At 42.1% G+C, this 20,093-nt stretch overlaps 1 protein-coding gene across 6 annotated transcripts in view; it reads right to left on the bottom strand.

Moving 5' to 3' along the window:
• phkb (phosphorylase kinase, beta) overlaps positions 1 to 20,093 on the bottom strand; it is a 153,396-nt gene that overhangs the window by 56,383 nt on the left and 76,920 nt on the right. For all 6 annotated transcript variants that reach the window (XM_079497969.1, XM_079497968.1, XM_079497973.1 and 3 more), the window contains 4 exons: positions 14,646 to 14,703; positions 13,633 to 13,710; positions 9,808 to 9,966; positions 7,864 to 7,958 (listed from right to left, as the gene is read on the bottom strand). In XM_079497969.1, the coding sequence (XP_079354095.1) occupies positions 7,864 to 7,958; positions 9,808 to 9,966; positions 13,633 to 13,710; positions 14,646 to 14,703 (390 nt within the window). The remainder of the gene's footprint in view (positions 1 to 7,863; positions 7,959 to 9,807; positions 9,967 to 13,632; positions 13,711 to 14,645; positions 14,704 to 20,093) is intronic.

Consider the following 20,093-nt stretch of genomic DNA (forward strand, 5'->3'; position numbering starts at 1 on the left):
TCTATGCCATTAGAAGGAGTGCTCATCTGCTAACTAATACAACAATTAGACTACAGTAGTCATACTACAGTATACTATCATCAGTTGAAATGTGTCCCTATGTCTGTTTAGAGTACCAACAGGCGACAAAGTGGCGCTGTTGAGCATCACACTGTGTGAGCTGAGTTTTTAGGAGCCATTACGTGATTTGAGCACTGTTGGCACTGTTGAGCAGCGACACACGCACACGCACACGCACACACGCGCACACACACACACACACACACACACACACACACACAGGCCAGGGAGGAGGGCTTGTACAGTACACAGTATAGTACAGTAGTACAGCACCACTCAGTTCAGACGGGTCTGATTTTAAAGAATGTGCATTCCTTACAGAAACCCTTCTAGTTTGTTCCTGCAACTAGTGGCTACCTGCAAATGAGAGACATGATTATAATACTAGACAGGCACTAAATGGTCACTTTACTTTCCCTCTGCTCAAAACCAATGCACTTAAGAAAACAGTCATGTACAGAGCCATTGCATACTGGCGTGTGCTTCCTCCACATTTGACTCTAACAAGAAATACTTTGTGTTTCAAAAGGAAACTTAAGGCAGCAATAGCCAAAAAGGAAATTATATTAGATTATTATTTTTTGGTATTTTTGGACAGACCACTGTTTTACTGTTAATGTAAATGTTGTTCTCTTTGTTTGTTCAACAACAATGATCATACTGTACTGCATTTTAAGATTGGTATTGTGATGCTTTGCCTGGACCCCAGGAAGAAAAGTAAACTGGATTCTTAATAAACTAAAACTAAACACATTCATCACGTGTGTGTGGACACACGTGAATGTGTTTTTTTCACCCCACATTATTTTCTGCCTGGCTTAAACGCCACCATTTAATGTTCAACACTGCATTTTGTAGTTTTACATTCAGTGGAGGTTCAATTCATTAGAGGCCAGGGAAAGGCATCTGTGCATGTGCACACACACACACACACACACACACACACACACACACACACACACACACACACACACACACACACACACACACACACACACACACACACACACACACACACACACACACACACACACACAAAAAGGCTCTGTGTATAAATCTATACTGTGTGAGCCTGTGTGCGTGTATGTTCATGCGTGTGTGTGTGTGTGTGTGTGTGACTGTGTGTGTGTGTGTGTGTGTGCGTGTGCGTGTGAAAAGCCTCAGTACATTAAGCTTTACTGCACATTAAAGTTGCATAAGAGAGTCCATTCACTAACTAAACCCACTCCTTCACAATCCTCCTACACAGTGGTGGAAAGTACAATATGAAAAAATGCTCATGGAGTATTTCCAATTTCCAATACTTTTACACCATCAAATCTCAGAGGCAAATGTACTTTTTTACTCCACTAAAATGTAGTGATTACATAATGTATTGATTACATACATTGCAAACATACATTAACCACCCAAGCCCTATTTAAACGTTGGGGCATTCTGCATAATGAGTGCTTTTAACTTTTGGTACTTTAAGTATATTTTGATGCCAATACTTGTGTACTTTTACTCAAGTAACTTTTTAATACTAGACTTTAACATTTTACTGAATTTCTACATGGTAAGGAATACAAAATGGGAGTACTTCTTCCATCACTGCCAAGTGAACAGCTCCAGGCATCAGCCTACTTCCTCTCCATCTCTGCACAACGCATAGAAATTGCAATGCAAATTTAATGCATAGTGCTTCACTCTACTTACGTACAATATACTGTATGCTGAATAATCACATTTAAATTTAGCCTTGACCACAAAATATAGACTTTTTCTCATGTGCACATGTATGTGCTTTATGCATTCCAGGAGTTATGCATGAAAGTACTGCACTCTATACAGTAATAATATTGAATTTCACCAGGCTTCCCATACTCATATTCTTTCCCTCTTTTTCACTGGACCATTCGCACATGTCCCAGGAATGGGTGGACAAAAGGAAAAGTTCCCAGCTCTATTACTGTATTTTTAGGAATATCTTTAAAATAATACCCACATTTTCACATATTTTGCCCCTCTATGAATAGTAAGTAATTAGTAGAAAGCTAGCCTCGGTACCCAGGCTTTACCCAGGCGACTGTGGCTCAAGAGGTAGAGCAGGTCGTCCAATGATCCATGGGTCGGCGGTTCGAATCCCGGCTCCTCCTGTCTACATGTCGAAGTGTCCTTGGGCAAGACACTGAACCCCAAATTGCTCCCGATGTGCTGGTTGGTACCTTGCATGGCTTCCGCCGCAATCGGTGTATGAATGTGTGTGTGAATGGGTGAATGTAATGCACAATCTATGTAAAGCGCCTTGGATAAAGGCGCTATATAAATGCACCATTTACCATTTATTTACCATTTATTTTGTTCGCGTTCGGCTCAAAAATGAAAGCCTGGGGGAACGAGACATATTTCCTGGTCTAGGAGTGGGAGTGAACTACAGTGCTCCAAATTTGGTGACGTCGGTGTTGCCCGCTGTTTTTTATCAGGGAGGGGAGGGGCGGAGGGGGCTCAGATACGTGAACCAATATGATCCAATGCTGTGATCTCAGCGGCACCCGCCCCTCTATACCAGACATCACGCTGGCTGGGTCAGGCTAGTAGAAAGCAAGTCGCGGCTAAGCTACATCGGGCGGGACAATGTGCGCCTGTGCATGGAATTTACTGTGGACGCATGTGTTTCGAAAGCTTCAATTGATGTCAATCACACCAGCTACAACAGACACACGTAAGGCCCCACGCACATTATTGTGGTGGCTAGCTGCAGCGACAATGACACACCGTATATTCCGTAATCTGTAATGTGCACAATAGTCTCCCCTAGCCTACATTACCCGTTGCCCCTGTGGGCTAGGGTGTTATCTATACCAATTATGTCACAATGTTGGCATTTGAAAATGGCAATAAGCGATTACAACATCTGTTTAGCATGCAGCAGAGTTGGCATAGCAACAACCCAGTGTGTTATGTGGACAAAGCCCTACCCAGGGCTTGCAAACTTTGGAAGGCAGTCATATCCAACTGAAATGGGACTGAAAAAGTACATGCAAAGTTTCACCCCGATCAGCAAAACTGCTAGGGAACAGCTACTTCAGAGACACGGGCACGGGTACAGACACACACGTGACGGACGGATGGACGGACGGACGGGGGCAAAACAGTCTCCGGGCTTTGGCCATACGGCCTGGTGGGAGAAACAAAGGTAATTGGGCCCTGTGAGCTCATATTTGTGCATGCGTGAGACTATTTTAGGACAGAGCAGTGATGTGAGGCATTAATCTCAAGTACAGACTGAAGTGTTCTTGCCAGTTACAGCTCTGCACCACAAATCAGCCATCCTCTGTTCCAACCAGCTGACATGAGGGATCCTGACTCCAGTGACTGCTCTGTCACTAGACCAGCCAGGTCAGCAAGACTGGTGACTCTAACATAGTCACTGTAAAAGGTATAGGTAGCTATGACTGCATCGTTTCCCTTCGCCTGATGCTATGCCAGATGATAGTGCTCCTACAAAGAACAGAGCATCTTTTCTAATCCATCCACAATGCTATAGATTAGGTAGTGTGCATGTGTGTGTGTGTGTGTGTGTGTGTGTGTGTGTGTGTGTGTGTGTGTGTGTGTGTGTGTGTGTGTGTGTGTGTGTGTGTGTGTGTGTGTGTGTGTGTGTGTGTGTGTGTGTGTGTGTGTGTGTGTGTGTGTAAGCACTAAAATGAAATAAAGAAAGGACATGAGACGAGGGTGAGATAATCTGAGAAAACAAAAATAATGCTGGAAGAAATGAGTGAGTGAGTGAGTGAGAGAGAGAGAGAGAGAGAGAGAGAGAGAGAGAGAGAGAGAGAGAGAGAGAGAGGAGAGCATGCGAGGAACATGTAATTCTACAACCATCCATTTTGTGTGGCTTTCAGTTGCATGCGAATGAACTACAGGAGTCCCATTCCACTGCACACGATAATAACCTGAAAGAACATGATGTCCACACACGACTGCTCTCTTCTTCTCACACAAACACACAGAATGCATCAAATCAGCGGGAAAGGTAGAAGCTAGTCACTGATTCTAACCCCCTACAGCGCTGTCAATTCCCCCCATATGAACGCAGTTGGAACAACAAAAGAAATATCATTAAAAAAAAACATGTTCGAGTATAATTGGAAATCATGTGGCTGAAAAGCATGGAGCTAAATGTGATGTGAACGCATGCAGAGTGGGTCGTACGTTGGGATGTCAACATGTCTGTTTTCATCAGAGCGTCATTGTGCAGAATGTCTAAAAACATGTTGTTGTTGTTGAGAAGAAACCTTGTATGTCCAGATTTCAGAAATGAATGCCCTACTTCATCATACAAGAATGTTGCAAAAACTGTAGTGAAAATAGCCGTTGCGATGTGACGTGTCGAGCTTGCAGATCGGCTATTTTATTTTAAAAATATAATGATAAAAAGGACCGGTTTTGGACATACAAGTTCTCCCAGCCGGCAGCGACAACATCGTAATGTTCCACCCTGAATGCCTGCTGACTACAGGGGACAAGCTTTTAGCCGCCACCGCATTGTGCATGCGTTGGTGACAAAAAGCTAAAAATGTGCTCCAAGCTCTCATGTGTGTGTGTGTGTGTGTGTGTGTGTGTGTGTGTGTGTGTTCTTACAGATAAGAATCAAATTGTCTCTAATGTCAGTGATGGCCCATGCAGCCCAGTGATAATGGGGGACAAAGATGGTTGCACGTATTGTGTTTCTATCACTATGTACCATTTTGGGCTCTCCGGGGACTCTTGAGTCTCCAGGACTCTATACTTGAGTCTCCGGGACTCTATACTTGAGTCTGATCCTTTTCCCCTTCTACACCAAATCTATTCCCCCGAAAATAGCCAATCTACAAGCTCACAAATCTCACTTTTGCCAAATGTTCACCCCAGAATGGGGATGCCATAGGGTTTATGTGGGATAGCTCTACATTTGATGTCAATGTGAATGGCTTTTTCGCCAGTGAGTAATTACATACTATATTCTGAGTTTCACTGCGTAGATATTAGTCTGGACTCTTTGTTCCAAGGGGCAGATAAAAAGAAATGCCTCTGGTGATAAACCTGTCCCATATTTGGTAGTAGTAGTCTGGTTTTCCAGGCTAATAGTGTGAAACTTTGATCTGTGTATCCCAGTTATAGCGCCACCAGGAGGCTGATTTTTGATAGTAGGCTACAACTACAGATTTTCACGCAAATAATAGGTACACAGTCTCTCTATAGCCATTAAATGAAACGGGTCTATCAGATCGTTCATGCTCCATCCTGATTGGCTAAGATTGGCTTCCAAAGTTCGAAGGAGTGCTCCGTTTTGAACAAAATGCTGCGAATCATGAAAGCATTTTGTGATTTCCGTGAAAGTTTGCACGCACATTTCTACTAGGCCTAGGAATAAATGCCATTTGAAAATTCTCAAATCAGCCTCATGATGGTGCTAAACTTGGCCGTTTCGTGTTTTTACCTATAACTGCACGGATACATTTTTCCCGGAAAATGTAGGTGCCCTACATTTTTCACATCTGCTCTTTATAGTGCCACCAGGAGGCCGACTTATGTAAAACACTCTGCTTCAGATTTTATCCAAATGTCACGCTAATCGGTACACATGATCTCTATAGTCATGTGATCAAGACTTTGATCTCATATTCTCATATTCCATCCTGATTAGCTAAGATCGGCTTACAACGTCTTCAGGAGTGGCCCATTTTGTACAAATTGCAGCAAATCATGAACAGTGCCCGATTGTGGGCTGTCAAGCAGAAACCTTGTATCTACATCTTTGAACTTTTGCATTCCCTACTTCAGGGGTCCTCAATAGGCGGACCGCGGTCCACAACCGGACCGCGGACCACCTCTCTGTGGACCCTGGGATTTTTTCTCTCATTTGCTGTGAATTTTTGGAGGGGAATATTTGTGAAACATTTTATTTCCATACTCTGCACCCAGTATTGGTTGGTTGGGAGGGGATCCGATTTGTATAAGCTTGCCTTGGTGTGACTGTACTAAAAAATATAGAGCCCCGCTCTCTGCTGGCCGCTGCGTGGCCCGCGCTGCGTGGCATGGGACCGGACCTTAGTCTTTTTCAAAAATTATTAGTGGACCTTCAGCATTTCTAGTTGAGGACCCCTGCCCTACTTCATCATACTACAGTGTCACACAAAAGTAGCAAAGATGTTAGATGTTAGAAAAGTGTGTTAGCTTGAAGAACAGGTATTGTTTTAATTGAAAGTGATTAGTTCATTGTGTAATTTTCTGAAAAGTAAATATACAGTATCCTCATCACTAATACATAATTATATCCTTTCAAATCAGGATATGTATTGATACATGAAGTATGGTAGCTATGCACTCTCTTCTGGTGGATACATAGACCTACACTTTTGCTCTCTCTCCCTCTCTCTCCTCACCCATTTAATTCTCTCCATTTCTCCATCATTCTTTCAACCAGTGCTCCCCTGTGTATTCTCTGCTAACCTCATCTTATCAGCCCTGCCATAAATCACACAAGATAACACACAAGTACGTATAGCTCCCTTTGCAGACTCACACATGGATCAAGGCACAACGTTCCCATTCAGAGGGTTAAGGAAACAACTATCCATAGTGGCTATAGGCTATCATACTGTACAAGTGGGTATCATGTAACTGCTAGAGGGGAGGTTTGTAATATAAGCGCCTCCCTTTTTTATCTCTCCTGAACAATCCCTGTTATGGTTGTTTTTAAGGCATGGTGCCTAAGGGCTGAGCCGACTAGAAAGTGTTCATATGTATATAAAAAGGTAAGAAATAGCATTACAGAAACAGAAGCAGCATCAATAATGAACAGCAGCAGACATACTGTATACAACCAGCCTTCATGCAGAAATGTAATTACTTCTAGACTCCGCGTAAAAACACAGACAGACTCTTCTAGACAACTTGCCCCATGGGAGCAGTATAGAAAGGGAGAAGCATGGTGAAAGTACTTAATTGGCAATGTCTCAAGAGAAATAAAATAAAACATAATATAAATAAATACATAAAAACACACTTGTTTTTTTGGGGGCATGTAGATTTTTTGTGGGGCATGAATCAGACAAACTGTCAAGCATTTCAACCTGGCATGGTGTATCCTCACTGCTTGTATGAAACAAACGCAGTTACAAGATGTATTTATGTCGGCCACATGATGTGTTACATTGTATTTTAGTGCTCTAAACAAAGAAAAGGTCCATAGACTTTGCTGGCAAACGATTTACGTCTAAAGTGCTCTAAACAAACATTAAAAATCCCATAGACTTGGCTGCCATATGACGTAATCTTCAAAAAACATGCATGGGGGCCAATTGAGGCGCACCTAAAACACATCACAGTTTGTGTGAAGTGAGGGGTGCTCTTATCATCATACATCATCACATTCCATGCTCAGCCAATCAAATCATCACTTTCCATGGTACACACAAACACACAAAGTTGGGCATAGGAGGGGCTAGCGCCCCTCAAAAACAAAGATTCACAGAGAAGTCATATACCATACCTTTATTAGACCCTGCCTTGTTTCCTATGCCCAGCTTTGTGTGTTTGTGTGTACCACGGAATGTGATGATTAATTGGCTGAGCACGAATGTGATGTATGATGATGTATGATGATAAGAGCGCCCCTCACTTCACACAAGTGTGAACTGATTTTTATATAGTTCTAAACAAAAATAAATGAATAAATGAATAAACAAATAAACGGGATGCATCAGGATTGATGTGAGCTGTATTTACGCGAAAACATGCGGACAGTGGAAGGGATAGTCATGTGATCCGGTAGGTCCTCACCTGATTGGAGTATCGCATGCTGACGTTGCGCTGGTCCTGGCGTGGAACGTAACGATGGACCGGATCGATGTCTTTAGGACTGATCAGCTCATCCACTGGAGAAACACACACGCGTTTGCTTTACCACACTTGGGAGGACATGAACATTGTAGGATGGCAATGGGCCCATTATGCACACACGCCATTTTGGAAATAACTTGGGCCACTTCCCTACTTCCTTGAGTTCCTTCCTTGAGGTGTTACAGATGATACTAATGAAGGCTCTCTGTTCCATTCTGGTCAAACATAGTCAGGGTGCTGCTATTGTGCATGCTGGCTCACTTTAAACAATCTGCTACACCAAATGGACCCATTTGTACAATCTCAGAGTTATGGGAAAATTAAAAAGGTTGAGAACCACTGTACACTAAATGGAACAGAGTCTTAATATCATCGGCAACACCTGTGAAAGAATTAGGGAAGGGCCCTGGAAGTAGTTATTCTGTGTGCATAGAGCCCATTCTATGAATGTCATTTGTATTACATTTATTTTTGCAAAGATTTTTAACCCTAACCCCGAAACTAGCCAATCTACAAGCTCACAACGTGTTACACCGTGACACGTTGTGAGCTTGTAGATCGTCGGTGCATGACACTGGCGCACAGCTAAGTATGAAACAGACAAAATTCCAACACCAAACCCTAAACCTAACCTCTAAAAATCGAATCCTCTTTAGCCATGAAACAACCATTTATCTTCATCCTCAGTCTATTTCTCAAATTCTATTACACTTGTGGGGAGCATTGTGAACTTGAAGATTGGCTATTTTTGCTATTTTTAAACATTTTGACATTTTTGTTTCCACACGATAGCAACATAGGCTTTGAATAAGGTGTGTGTGTGTGCGTGTGTGTATGTGAGCACTACTCATTTTCAGATCTTACGAATACGAAGTACAGACAATATGTGTGTGTTTATCATGTCTGTCTACAGAGCATACTTTGTTGGCATAACAACGACAAGCTCGATTCACAACGGAGGCTCTTAGCAGACACTCTTTATCCACAAGCACTTACAGGAGTGAGACCAGTATTAATGGTGTGAAGCCAATAGTAGTCAACACAACACCAGCAAGAGCTTTCACTTCCCTAAAAGCACTGCTGCAAGCAAAGGACCTTTGCTCGGGTCTCTCGAACATCATACCCCTCAATCAGGTGACCAAGCCGGGGTGATCAAGTCCCGACTAATATATTGAATATGACCCATGACATATACTGTAAGACTGTTCCTGTAATGCTATAGTCCCTTTGTGTGTGTGTGTGTGTGTGTGTGTGTGTACAAAAAAGGAAATACACAAAAGGATTAAAGTACCTCAAAATTGTACGCCCAAGACGTCCACAGACGTCCTGGGAAACGTCCCGTATGTAGTGCCCAAGACGTCTATGGACGTCTTTGCAAAATAAAAATATGTCAAAAAAATGAATGTAAAAAGTGAGCACCCTGGGTTTTTTTTTTAAAATGTTGTGTTGGCACACAAAGCGTTAAGTACAGTACTTGAGTAAATGCATAGCTACTTCACACCACTGAAAACATAGAGAGGATGAGTCATTCATTCACTTAACTCTCTGGACAGACAGACAGACAGACAGACAGACAGACAGACAGACAGACAGACACTCTCTGTCTCTCTCAATGAGTCCCTTGAGCCTCCACAATAATTAAATCACCTTCAGTAAGGATTAGCAAATGATTGATGGACGGTTATAACGTATAACGTTGTCAACGCACAAAGACGTGCATTGCAACAAAATGCGAGTTTTAATGTATTAACCTTTTAAGTTATGCTTTGTTGACCAGGGTTCGCCAGGACGCACGCACACGCACACGCACACGCACACACACACACACACACACACACACACACACACACACACACACACACACACACACACACACACACGTACCCAGGAGCTTGGCGATGGTGTAGAGGCTCTGACCCCAAAGGAAAAACATCCCGTCTCGTCCAGAGTTACTGGGGAAACGCTTCTGGCTGCCATGTTTCTGCTGTTCTGCCTCCACGAAGTCAGCTGGTACGTGGTAGTACTTAGGTATTACTGCATGACCTGTCATATACACATATACACATATTACTGCATATATACACATAAAAGAGATACGCACTGTCATAATATAACATAATATTTAAAAAAAAACTTTTTCCACCACTGATGACATGCATGTAGTGATTTTAGTGATATAAATTCAGTGTGAGTGTGTGTGTGTGCGCGCGCGCGTGAGTGAGAGTGAAAGAGATAGTTTGTGTGTGTGTGTGTGTGTGTGTGTGTACGCGTGCGCAGACTCATGCCCCACATGCATGCATGTGTGCGTGTGTGTGTGTGGGAGGGTGGTAGTCATTGACTTTTAGGCGAAGTAAACAACATATTCACAGGGCAGACACGACAGATAATTTAACAAGCGCAGATATATTAATAGTCGATGCACAGTACAAGCTTACAGCATGTCATTCTGATGCTGTTACACTGGCAGATACAAAAGATACAAAGTGACACATTGGCTCCGTCGCTGCGTCGCTGTTGAGGTGGTGATGCACATGCTTGTTGACATCCGTATGCAACTATGCATCGAACAAGCTTGAAAATATCACTGCAAAAGATTGGTGCTATTGGTTTCAAAAAGCTTTATACCCTGTATAATGTGTATATAAGTTAACAACGCAATGTGACATACCTTAGCTCTGTACCCCCTCCAACTGTAAATACCCATTTTCTGTTTTTATTATATTTTGACACTTGCTTTGGCAATGTAAACGTATGTTTTCTTATGCCAATAAAGCTCCTTTGAATTGAAATTGAAAAATATAAAGCCTGGGGTTAAAATAACTGACTGACGGAAGTGATTAGTTTCCCCTCAATTAAAAGCAGGAATTGTGTAGAGAGAAGGTGAGTGGAAATAGTTAAACAACACTTGGTGGTGGTTTTGTAGCCTTGTAGCTGCAGTTGAAGCCAGCTCAGCCATGATTGTAGTGTTGTAGATTTTGTAGCAGCTACAAACAATGGGTTTCGTTTTGTGGCTGGCTTCCATTGGAACTGAATGGTAGCCTGTATCTTTGTATCTTCATGTGGCTGGCTTCCATTGAAACTGAATGGTAACCTGTATCTTCATGTGGCTGGCTTCCATTGGAACTGAATGGTAACCTGTATCTTTGTATCTTCATGTTGCTGGCTTCCTTTGAAAATGAATGGTAGTCTAGCTTCGTATCTTCATGTGGCTGGCTTCATTTGAAAATGAACAGTAGGCTGTTACAATGGGAAAATTATCACTGAGGATTTTACTGTGTTTGCTGACTGACAGCTGGACAGACGATTACCAGTTAATTCATATTTATTTAACCTTTATTTTAAGTCCCTTGAGATAAAAATCAGATTTTCGAGAAGAATCCTAGCCAGGATAGCACAGATTGTATTTTCATTTTTTAGCTCAGGCAGCCTCTCAGAAGACCAGAAGATCTTCAACCAAAACCCCTAATCAGATTGAAAAACTTCCAGACACAACACGCCAGTGTGTTTAAGATAAGCCTTGGCAGCTGTGAATCCAAATATAGACACAAGCAGAAGACAGAAAACGTGCTTGTGTATAAAGACTGCAGTGACACACACTCCGTGGATGCCAACGATGAACCTCTGCCTTAAATTCTTCAGAACGGCCTGTAGGCTGTTATAGCGCCACCATGAGGCCGATTTATGCTAAACACATTTTATTACATGTACTCGCACACATTTTAAACATACATCACGCAAATCGGTATACACTATCTCCATAGTCATGTGATCAACACAGATCTGTCCCATTTCCCATATTCCATTATATTCCATCCCGATTGGTTAAGATTGCCTTCCAAAGTTGCAGGATTGGTCCGTTTCTAACAAAATGCCACAAAGCATGAACACAGCATGCAATTTCCGTGAAATTATACATGCACATTCGTAAATGCCACTTAATTATTTTCAAACCAGCCTCATGGTGGCGCTATAACATACCAATTCCTAATTTTGAGTGGTGCAACTTTTTTGAAAGTGAACTATCCCTTTACACATTAGATATTATGTTATTATGCATCCTTAAAGTAGACTAGACTACTACGAGTGACATGACACCAAATAAAGGTGTTGAAGCAAATAACACAAATTATACTGTACAATTTTAAAAACGGTACCGTTAATCTTAGCTCATTGACAATTTTAGCCTTCAATTTTCCCCCAACACAAACACTAACAATTTGTGTTAAAATTCTCTAGTTTACGCATTTATGAAAGGTGCCCAGTGTTCCGGATTACTGGGCCCAGAGGTGCCCACTGGGACCACTGCCCAGTGTAAACTAACTGGGCCATAATAGAAGGTTACGTTATATTGGATCAAACTAACTCGGGGGAAAGGTCTGTTTGCCTGAACAGGAGAATTGTGCGAGCGTCAGTCAGTGTGCAGCCTATGAATATGAATATGGGATTTAATACGTGAGAGAAAGAACCCCTCACTGCCAGCAGTCTGCAGACGCAGATAGAGAGAGTCAGGAGCTCAAAGACTAATCACATATACAGTACATGCAGGCTGTGTGTGTGTGTGTGTGTCTGCGTGTAAGCTACTATACTATACACCCACAGAACCATAGTTCAATTTGAGAAATAGACAGTGTGAGGCCCATTTTGGTGGTCCTCACAAGTTGTTTCATGGTTAAAACTTCACACCCGTGAAGTGAGTGGTGCAACTCTGTGTGGGGGTCCCCGGGGGGTCCCCGGAAGTTCCAGACTCACAGGAACACGGCCAGGGTGCCGGCCCGGTTCCGGCGAGCCGCCCCGGGTCCAAAACGGTCGAGAAATGACAGTTACCGTGTGGGGATCCCCAGGGGGTCCCTCTACTGTACTGTCACTGTACTGTACTGTACTGTCACACCCGAAATCATCATATATACAGTTAATATGTGTGTGTGTGTGTGTTAGGCTGCGCAACAGTGACACTTGGTTGTGAAAACCAACCAAATGCTATTTCGTGCTCGGACAGACAGACCCAGGAACCCAGGGACACACATAGCTGTCTATAGGAGTGGTTGCACCACTCAAAAAATATGTTCAGAGAGTAAAAAAAAAAGTCATGTTGGGGTTAGTGTTAGGATTATTTTATAAGACATTTATAAGTTATGTTTATGGATTAGCAATAAAGTCATGCCTGATTTAGTTGCAGCGTGACGAGCTGTGAGATTTTAGATCTTCTGTTTTTTTGGTTTAAGCCGGCTTAGGTAAAATAATAATCATCATACTATAATTCAGTCAATGTCTGAATGAATGAATGAATGAATGTGTGTCAGAAACACCGCCGTATCTCCTCACCACCTGCACCAATCGCTCCCACTTTTCACACAGGCATTGACCATAATAATATGGAGGTCTTAATGAAGCCCTTTTTTTTATTTGATAATAATGAATTTATTAGTGAATTAAAAACACACCCAGGGCGCAGTACCCCCGGCGGGGGGGGGGGGGGGGGGCAAGATCTCATAACGGGTAAGGGCTAGTAATAATAAAAAGAAAGAAAAAATATATGACATTCATAAAATTGCCGTCCTAAAATATTTCCGTCATCACAAGTATAGTAATACAAACCACAAGTATAGTAATACAAACCTGTGTGTGTGTGTGTGTGTGTGTGTGTGTGTGTGTGTGTGTGTGTGTGTGTGTGTGTGTGTGTGTGCATGCGTGAGTGCCTGTTGTCCTCACCGTCAAAGGACTGGAATATGATAGGCTGCAGCAGGTCCTGGTATTCCTTCACTTGTGCTTTATTTCCTCTGAAGACGCCTGCAACAGAGACACTGTGAGGCGTCCACACACAAATGACTCGGGATCAGATGAAGCCACTGGCTAGCCCGTAACATTTCATATTTCATGTGCAAACCTTTGACACGTTTTCATTGCTAATCTATCTATCCATCTACAGTCTATCAAAAATACTGAAAGTAGCCGATCTCCAAGGTTGCAGAGGCTGGGGTTCAGATGGTTGAGGAACTTGTTGCAGATAGGTTGTGTGCACTGTTAACACCAACAGGTTTCCCATGATTAAAGGAGAATTCCATGCTAGAAGGCTTTCTTACTTTTATTTGTAGTTGTTACGTCCCCACCAAAGAGGTCCAGGTGTTATTTTGTGCAAAAGTGCATTATTGGCTATTCCCCCTAATATAAGCCCGCAATAGGGGTTGGGTTTTTGTGCTAATTCGCTTATATAAGTAGTAAAGTGTGCCGCTTTTGCAATTCAATTCAATTCATTGAGGGCTTATGGTAGGGGAAATAGCCAATAATGCACTTTTGCACAAAATAACACCTGGACCTCTTTGGTGGGGACGTAACAACTACAAATAAGGTAAGAAAGCCTTCTAGCATGGAATTCTCCTTTAAGAAGGTATGTTGTCACACTGACACTCGGCCTGATTTCGTTTCTCTCCATCATTCAATCTCAAAGCCCTCTCAGTGCAGCAGTTTTCTGAGATGGGGGTGAACATTGAGCTCTTTGGCGATTGGTTCATGCTGGATCATCCCCATCGCCATTGGGTGGTTAGATTTTCAAACGAGAAAACCCTGCCTTCGAGAGCCTAAATGTGAGGCTAGCGATTCAGGGGCTGGAGCCAGGCTACGGCTATAATGTCCCCTGACAAAAAGCAATTTCCTGCCGATACACAACCGATAAAAGCATCTTTTCCATCAGTATCTATTGCATTTATCTGTAATTGCAGGCTTACCGTCAATCATCATGTAGATGAAAAATATGGGGAACTCGCACTCGATTCCATCGAAAAGCTGCAGGGAGGCAGAAAAAAACACAAAAGAAAAGGGAAAAGAAAGGAAGGAATAATTTTTCAGTGGATCGTTGCAACCTAACCTGTGTTGAATATGCAGGAGCAGCAACACAAAGGAGGAAAAAAACCACGCAGAAGGGCTTTTGATGCCGAGCAGACGGGGGAGAGGAATGCTAATGCCGGCCTCCTCATGCGACACGTAGCCCGTGAAATAATGCCATTTCATGTTTGAAAAACATAACGTTAACAACAAGACCAAGGGCTCTCTCTCTCTCTCTCTCTCTCTCTACTTGGTGGCAACCTGACCCCACTGGGCTGATAAATACCAAATGTGTTTTCCCTTGGTGTTTTTGTCTGTGTTCAATGCAGGCAGCTGTGACAAAATATCTCATCAGCGTTGGGATTTTAGAGTTGTTATGAGACACACACTGTGCACAGTGCTCTGTGTGCGTGTGTGTGTGTGTGCGTGCGTGCACGTGTGTTATGGCAATCTGTGGGGCACATGCTCAGGAAGACATAATAATGAGGCAACACAAGGATTCATAGTTTGGAAGTATTAGGATTTTACTCGAGTAAGGAGTCAGGAACTTACATGACCAATTCAATGCAACGGAAGACCCAGTCTGACTCTCTGAGTAAACATAAGGCCACAGCCTTTATAGTCTCCACTCCCACAAGAGACATCCCCCAACATAGCCCAAAGAGGAATTTGGGACAGTAACAAAGTAACCAACCAGCACCACAGGGGTGTCACAGATAAGATAACATCAGAGTGCAATAAAGGGGTATTATTATATGTTTGCAGTCTAAATTTCTATGACATTACCCCACTTTTAAACATTTAAAAACCCCTAAACACCACTTATCAGTACATCGCAGATGTAGGCAAAAAACCTGGAACCCAATGGGTTAGACAAACAGGGAAAATTCCTACATGGCCCTCATCATAGAGCGACCGCACACAAGGCCTACGATACACAGTGGTACAATAGTTTCAAACAAAACAAACAAAACAAGGCAAAGCCAAATTAAACATACAGCAAAACGTTGTAGCCCTCAGACCAAAAAACATCTCAGCTCAGAAAATGTCCGTTCAGAACTGTCCACTACACACCCGATAGTGTACTGCAGGTGCCATGTGGTCAACACCGCACAGAGCAATCCAAACCGGAAGTAGCTCTTTCACAGAGCTCAAAGCACCAACGTGCATTACTTCCACAAGCTCCAGACATGTCGTGAGCTTGCAGATCGGCCATTTGACAGAACTGCACACGTCACAGCCTTCCAAAAGACCAGAAATTGTCACCGCACAGGTGATGCAACATCATTCAGAAACGGCTCCCGAGCACATGATCGCAGGATTCAGAGTCCAGAGTGCTAACAGCACTTGATCCCCCCGTGTAGGGACATCAGCGTGGACACGTCGCGGACAGCAGACTAACCACTCATTTCTGAAAGAGAAAGAAAACCAATGCGAGTAATATGTCATTAACCACACCTAACCGGAGCCGGGCATTCATTCGAGATGGCCCCTGACCTTATATAAATCACGGGTCCTGCTCCGTGGGCATGCCTGCATATAAGCCCCCAGCCTGCAGGAGCAGTCACAGCAAACCCCTGGCCTATTTCGTCAATTATATTATGGGTAGGTGAAGTTGGGTCTGGAACCTAACCTGCATTAATCAATCGTACTTATCTTCTGTCCACAACAATCAGCTGGCACATTATTACCTTGTGTTATCTCAACATGGATAGGCATAATAAGCTTTGGCTTGATCATGTAACACAACTGTCTCTTAAACACGGAAATGTAAGTACCAAAATTAACTATTCATTCATAAACCAGTCTATACATACTATCATTCATTCAACCCGACTCCGCATCTAAGTGGACCTTAGTTAGTTGACTTAGTTGACAACTTCTCATTAATACATATTCCATATCATCCCCAAACGATACTTAGCCATGTCATCAGATCCACTTCATCATTCGTCATGTTATTCCAACACGACTCTTCTCATTATTATGGAGCTGAAAGAAAAAACTACAACACCATTGAAAAGCCCTACTCTACCTGGATCACATTTCCTTCGCTATGTCATCTCCAGCTCAGATACAGTCACATTACTACTAATTTGAATGTTGATGGTGGACTCAATACTACGTAGCTACAGCAGCAATAAACATGTATTATCGAATTTCATTTACTGCTAGTCCACCACTTCTCAATGCCCTTTCTGACTCAACCAGGCAGCTATGCTCAGCTCTAACGTACAACTCTAACTCTCAGTAAGCATATGTGTGTTTGTGCAACTATCTATTGCGTAGATATCTTATCTCTGAACACATTCTTATATGTCTCTTTAGTATGACATCATCAAACAATACCGTTGTTCAGAACTAATCGCATAACTGCAACAGAACATGATTTAGACCATCCTCCTATGCTCAATTATTCCACCAGGAAACATCAAGTTGTTGCATAACTTACCCACGTAATACTCACAGATTTTGATACTTTTTCCTGCAAATACAGCAAGATAACATTCGGCGTACATGCACAATTTCAACCCATGCACAATTTCAACACATGCACAATTTCAATCTAGTCAATTTCGTTAGTAACACCATGCCACAAACATATGAGAGAAATCAATCTCATGTTCCATCAATCTGGATCGCCTCCACCATGGACCTAAGAAACTTGGATCAGAATATTCATACAGGAAACATAACAATCTTAGTACACTCTTACATACTTTTGTTTGTTTCAAGGCGTCCCTCGAAAACAAACCCTTCTTTGTCCTGATTTAAATACACCATATAGCACTCCTATTTCTGTATTTGTAGATAATTGAACAATGTGTGATGACTTATCAATATGATACTCCACCTTGGGGCGTCCAAAGAATAGATCACAATATGACCTATTTTGTCAATGGGTTCTTCTCTTCCTGCTCAAATCCTTATTCAGCTCATACCTGCTCCTACTACTGTAGCCCTATTTATTAATGTATCACCCTTCTGATATGTTCGCACTATTGGTGAGATGCGAAAATACTTTCCGCTGTACTTTGCTTGTACTGTACACTGACAATCCGTTGAATCTCATCTCATCTCATCTGTGACACACATTCAATTTATCAATTCAAATTTACCGGTCTTGAAGACAAGAGTATAGCACAATGTAGCGTCAACCAAACCGTCATGCATCATTACAAATACTACTCAAATCAATTGTTATTTAACAAAACTATGCCTGCAATATACTGAACTTGCATCCTAATTAATTCTCTAACCAATATAATGTAGAGATTGACTGATTTTACACCATTTCAACCTCTAAGATTTTACCTTGATCATGACCTTCAGGACATTCTTTAAGAAGATTTTACCTTGATCATGACCTTCAGGACATTCTTTAAGAATGATTCTATCTTAACTGTCCTTCTTATTTGAGTGAGCGTAATTACTGCACACACATGCTGAAGTGATTCAATGATCTATCTCACTTATCTAGTACTATACTATTGAACTCCACTAATTTATTTAGTATTGTAGTATCTGCCCTGAGCAGCTGATCATAGTATGCCTTTACATTCAGCCATACGGCTAATGAGATCTCCTCTTTGCTCTGCACTAAACTTCTGTGTACAGAAGGACAAGGTTTTTTTTTTTTTTTTGTGCCTTGCCCATGTTGCAAAGTCATAAACATTCAAATAGCACTAGGCCAGCAAATAGCATCACCCTCCCCAGGCTAATCAAAACACAGCTGGCCTACCATCATAGAGATAAGAAACACAGCTGTGTGGGGCTTCTTGGAAGGTTCAACCAGGTCAACCCAAATTCCTTGACAATAGGCTACTCCTAAAGCTTGATCACAATCTGATCATGTAAACAGGTTACATCAGTACAGTATGTCTTAAATTTAACTCATACAGCCAATACATCAATAACAGCCATGTAATCAATAGACCTTTTTGCTAAAACTACTCATAACTCCGGCACCACTAATTAACTAAATTAACTTGTACTTTCACTATACCTTGGTCTGAATTTTAGCCGAATGAAGCCTCTTGGCAGCACTTAAACGTCTATTCCCAGAAGGGGGTTTTATTGACCATGTCACAGGAACTTAGATAAGTGCCCTGAAACAGCTGGAAATCCCTTTGTTTACTGATAAGATAATTTTACGGCCTGCATGGGACACAAAAAATCAAACTCTGCTTTTAAGAGTTTGCCAGTTGTCAGTGAGATCACAGTATTTATCACTACTATATTTTAGTAAATACAACCTATTTTTGTTTTATAGCAGCCATAAGTGGAACAAATGCAACTCTGTAGCTACTCACTATCATTCGATCCCAATGTACACCTGTCAGCTTCACCTCACCCCTCCACCATACTGCAGAGCCACAAAAATAGCACAGCTTTTTTCGCATTCAGTTGTCACCAACGCGTACTCCTTCATGTCGGGATTCCGATTCAAGAATCTTTGTTTCCTTCAGATTCCGATCGTATCATTGTCCAGTGATCCCCCATCACTGTTTGCAATGTCAGTGCATCAATGTCCAATGCTAGTGACCAATGTCCAATGTTCAGTTCGTTCTCTTCTCAACCCTGACACAGAGTTGCCCCCTCATACTGGAAAAAACAAAACCAGTAGTTTGGACCCGTCCATGTGGTACCCTCTTTCCAACGGAACAGGATGAGGTGTTGTCGACAGCCGTACATTGGCCCGTACATTTATTTTTGCATAATATTGCAATCCACTGTACACTAAAGTTTGCAATTATAGCTGCTATATTCTATTCCATATTTAACTTTTGGGTTCCTGTCCTTCAAATAATGTCATCAAATCAATCACCGTCACAAGCTATCAGCATGTGGGCATACTCATTTTATTTTATGCCTTATTTGGACTTTCAAAATTACAAATCTGTATATACTTTAAGTCATAGGCCTAAAATTACAAATCTGTATATTACACTTTAAGACATACTGTAGATTACAACCCAAACACAAACCGGGTTCTCAGATCCTCGCAAAAGATGTCACCAAATCGAACATCGTCACACTATTCCTATTTGCCAAACAGTGACTGCTTGTTAGCCTGTGTTAGGCCTAAAGAAGGTTCTTAAAGGCTAACATGTTATCCTCGATAAATGCAATCACTTGTATCAGGCAGATATCTTTTTTGTGCACTTGTCATGCACTTTAAGACATACAGTACAGTACATGATCAGGTCTCTGGCTCAGATACCACAAAACTAACTTTTGCCTTCTAGGTGTTGGCCGTGGGTTTAGCCAAGTCAATCTCCTTCAATAAACCACAGGGGTGCAAACTCAACAAATGGTTGCTTGGAGCTGATAATCTGTAGACCTTTACA

Source organism: Electrona antarctica (genome assembly GCF_951216825.1).
Source record: "Electrona antarctica genome assembly, chromosome: 3".
Taxonomy (NCBI): Eukaryota; Metazoa; Chordata; class Actinopteri; order Myctophiformes; family Myctophidae; genus Electrona; species Electrona antarctica.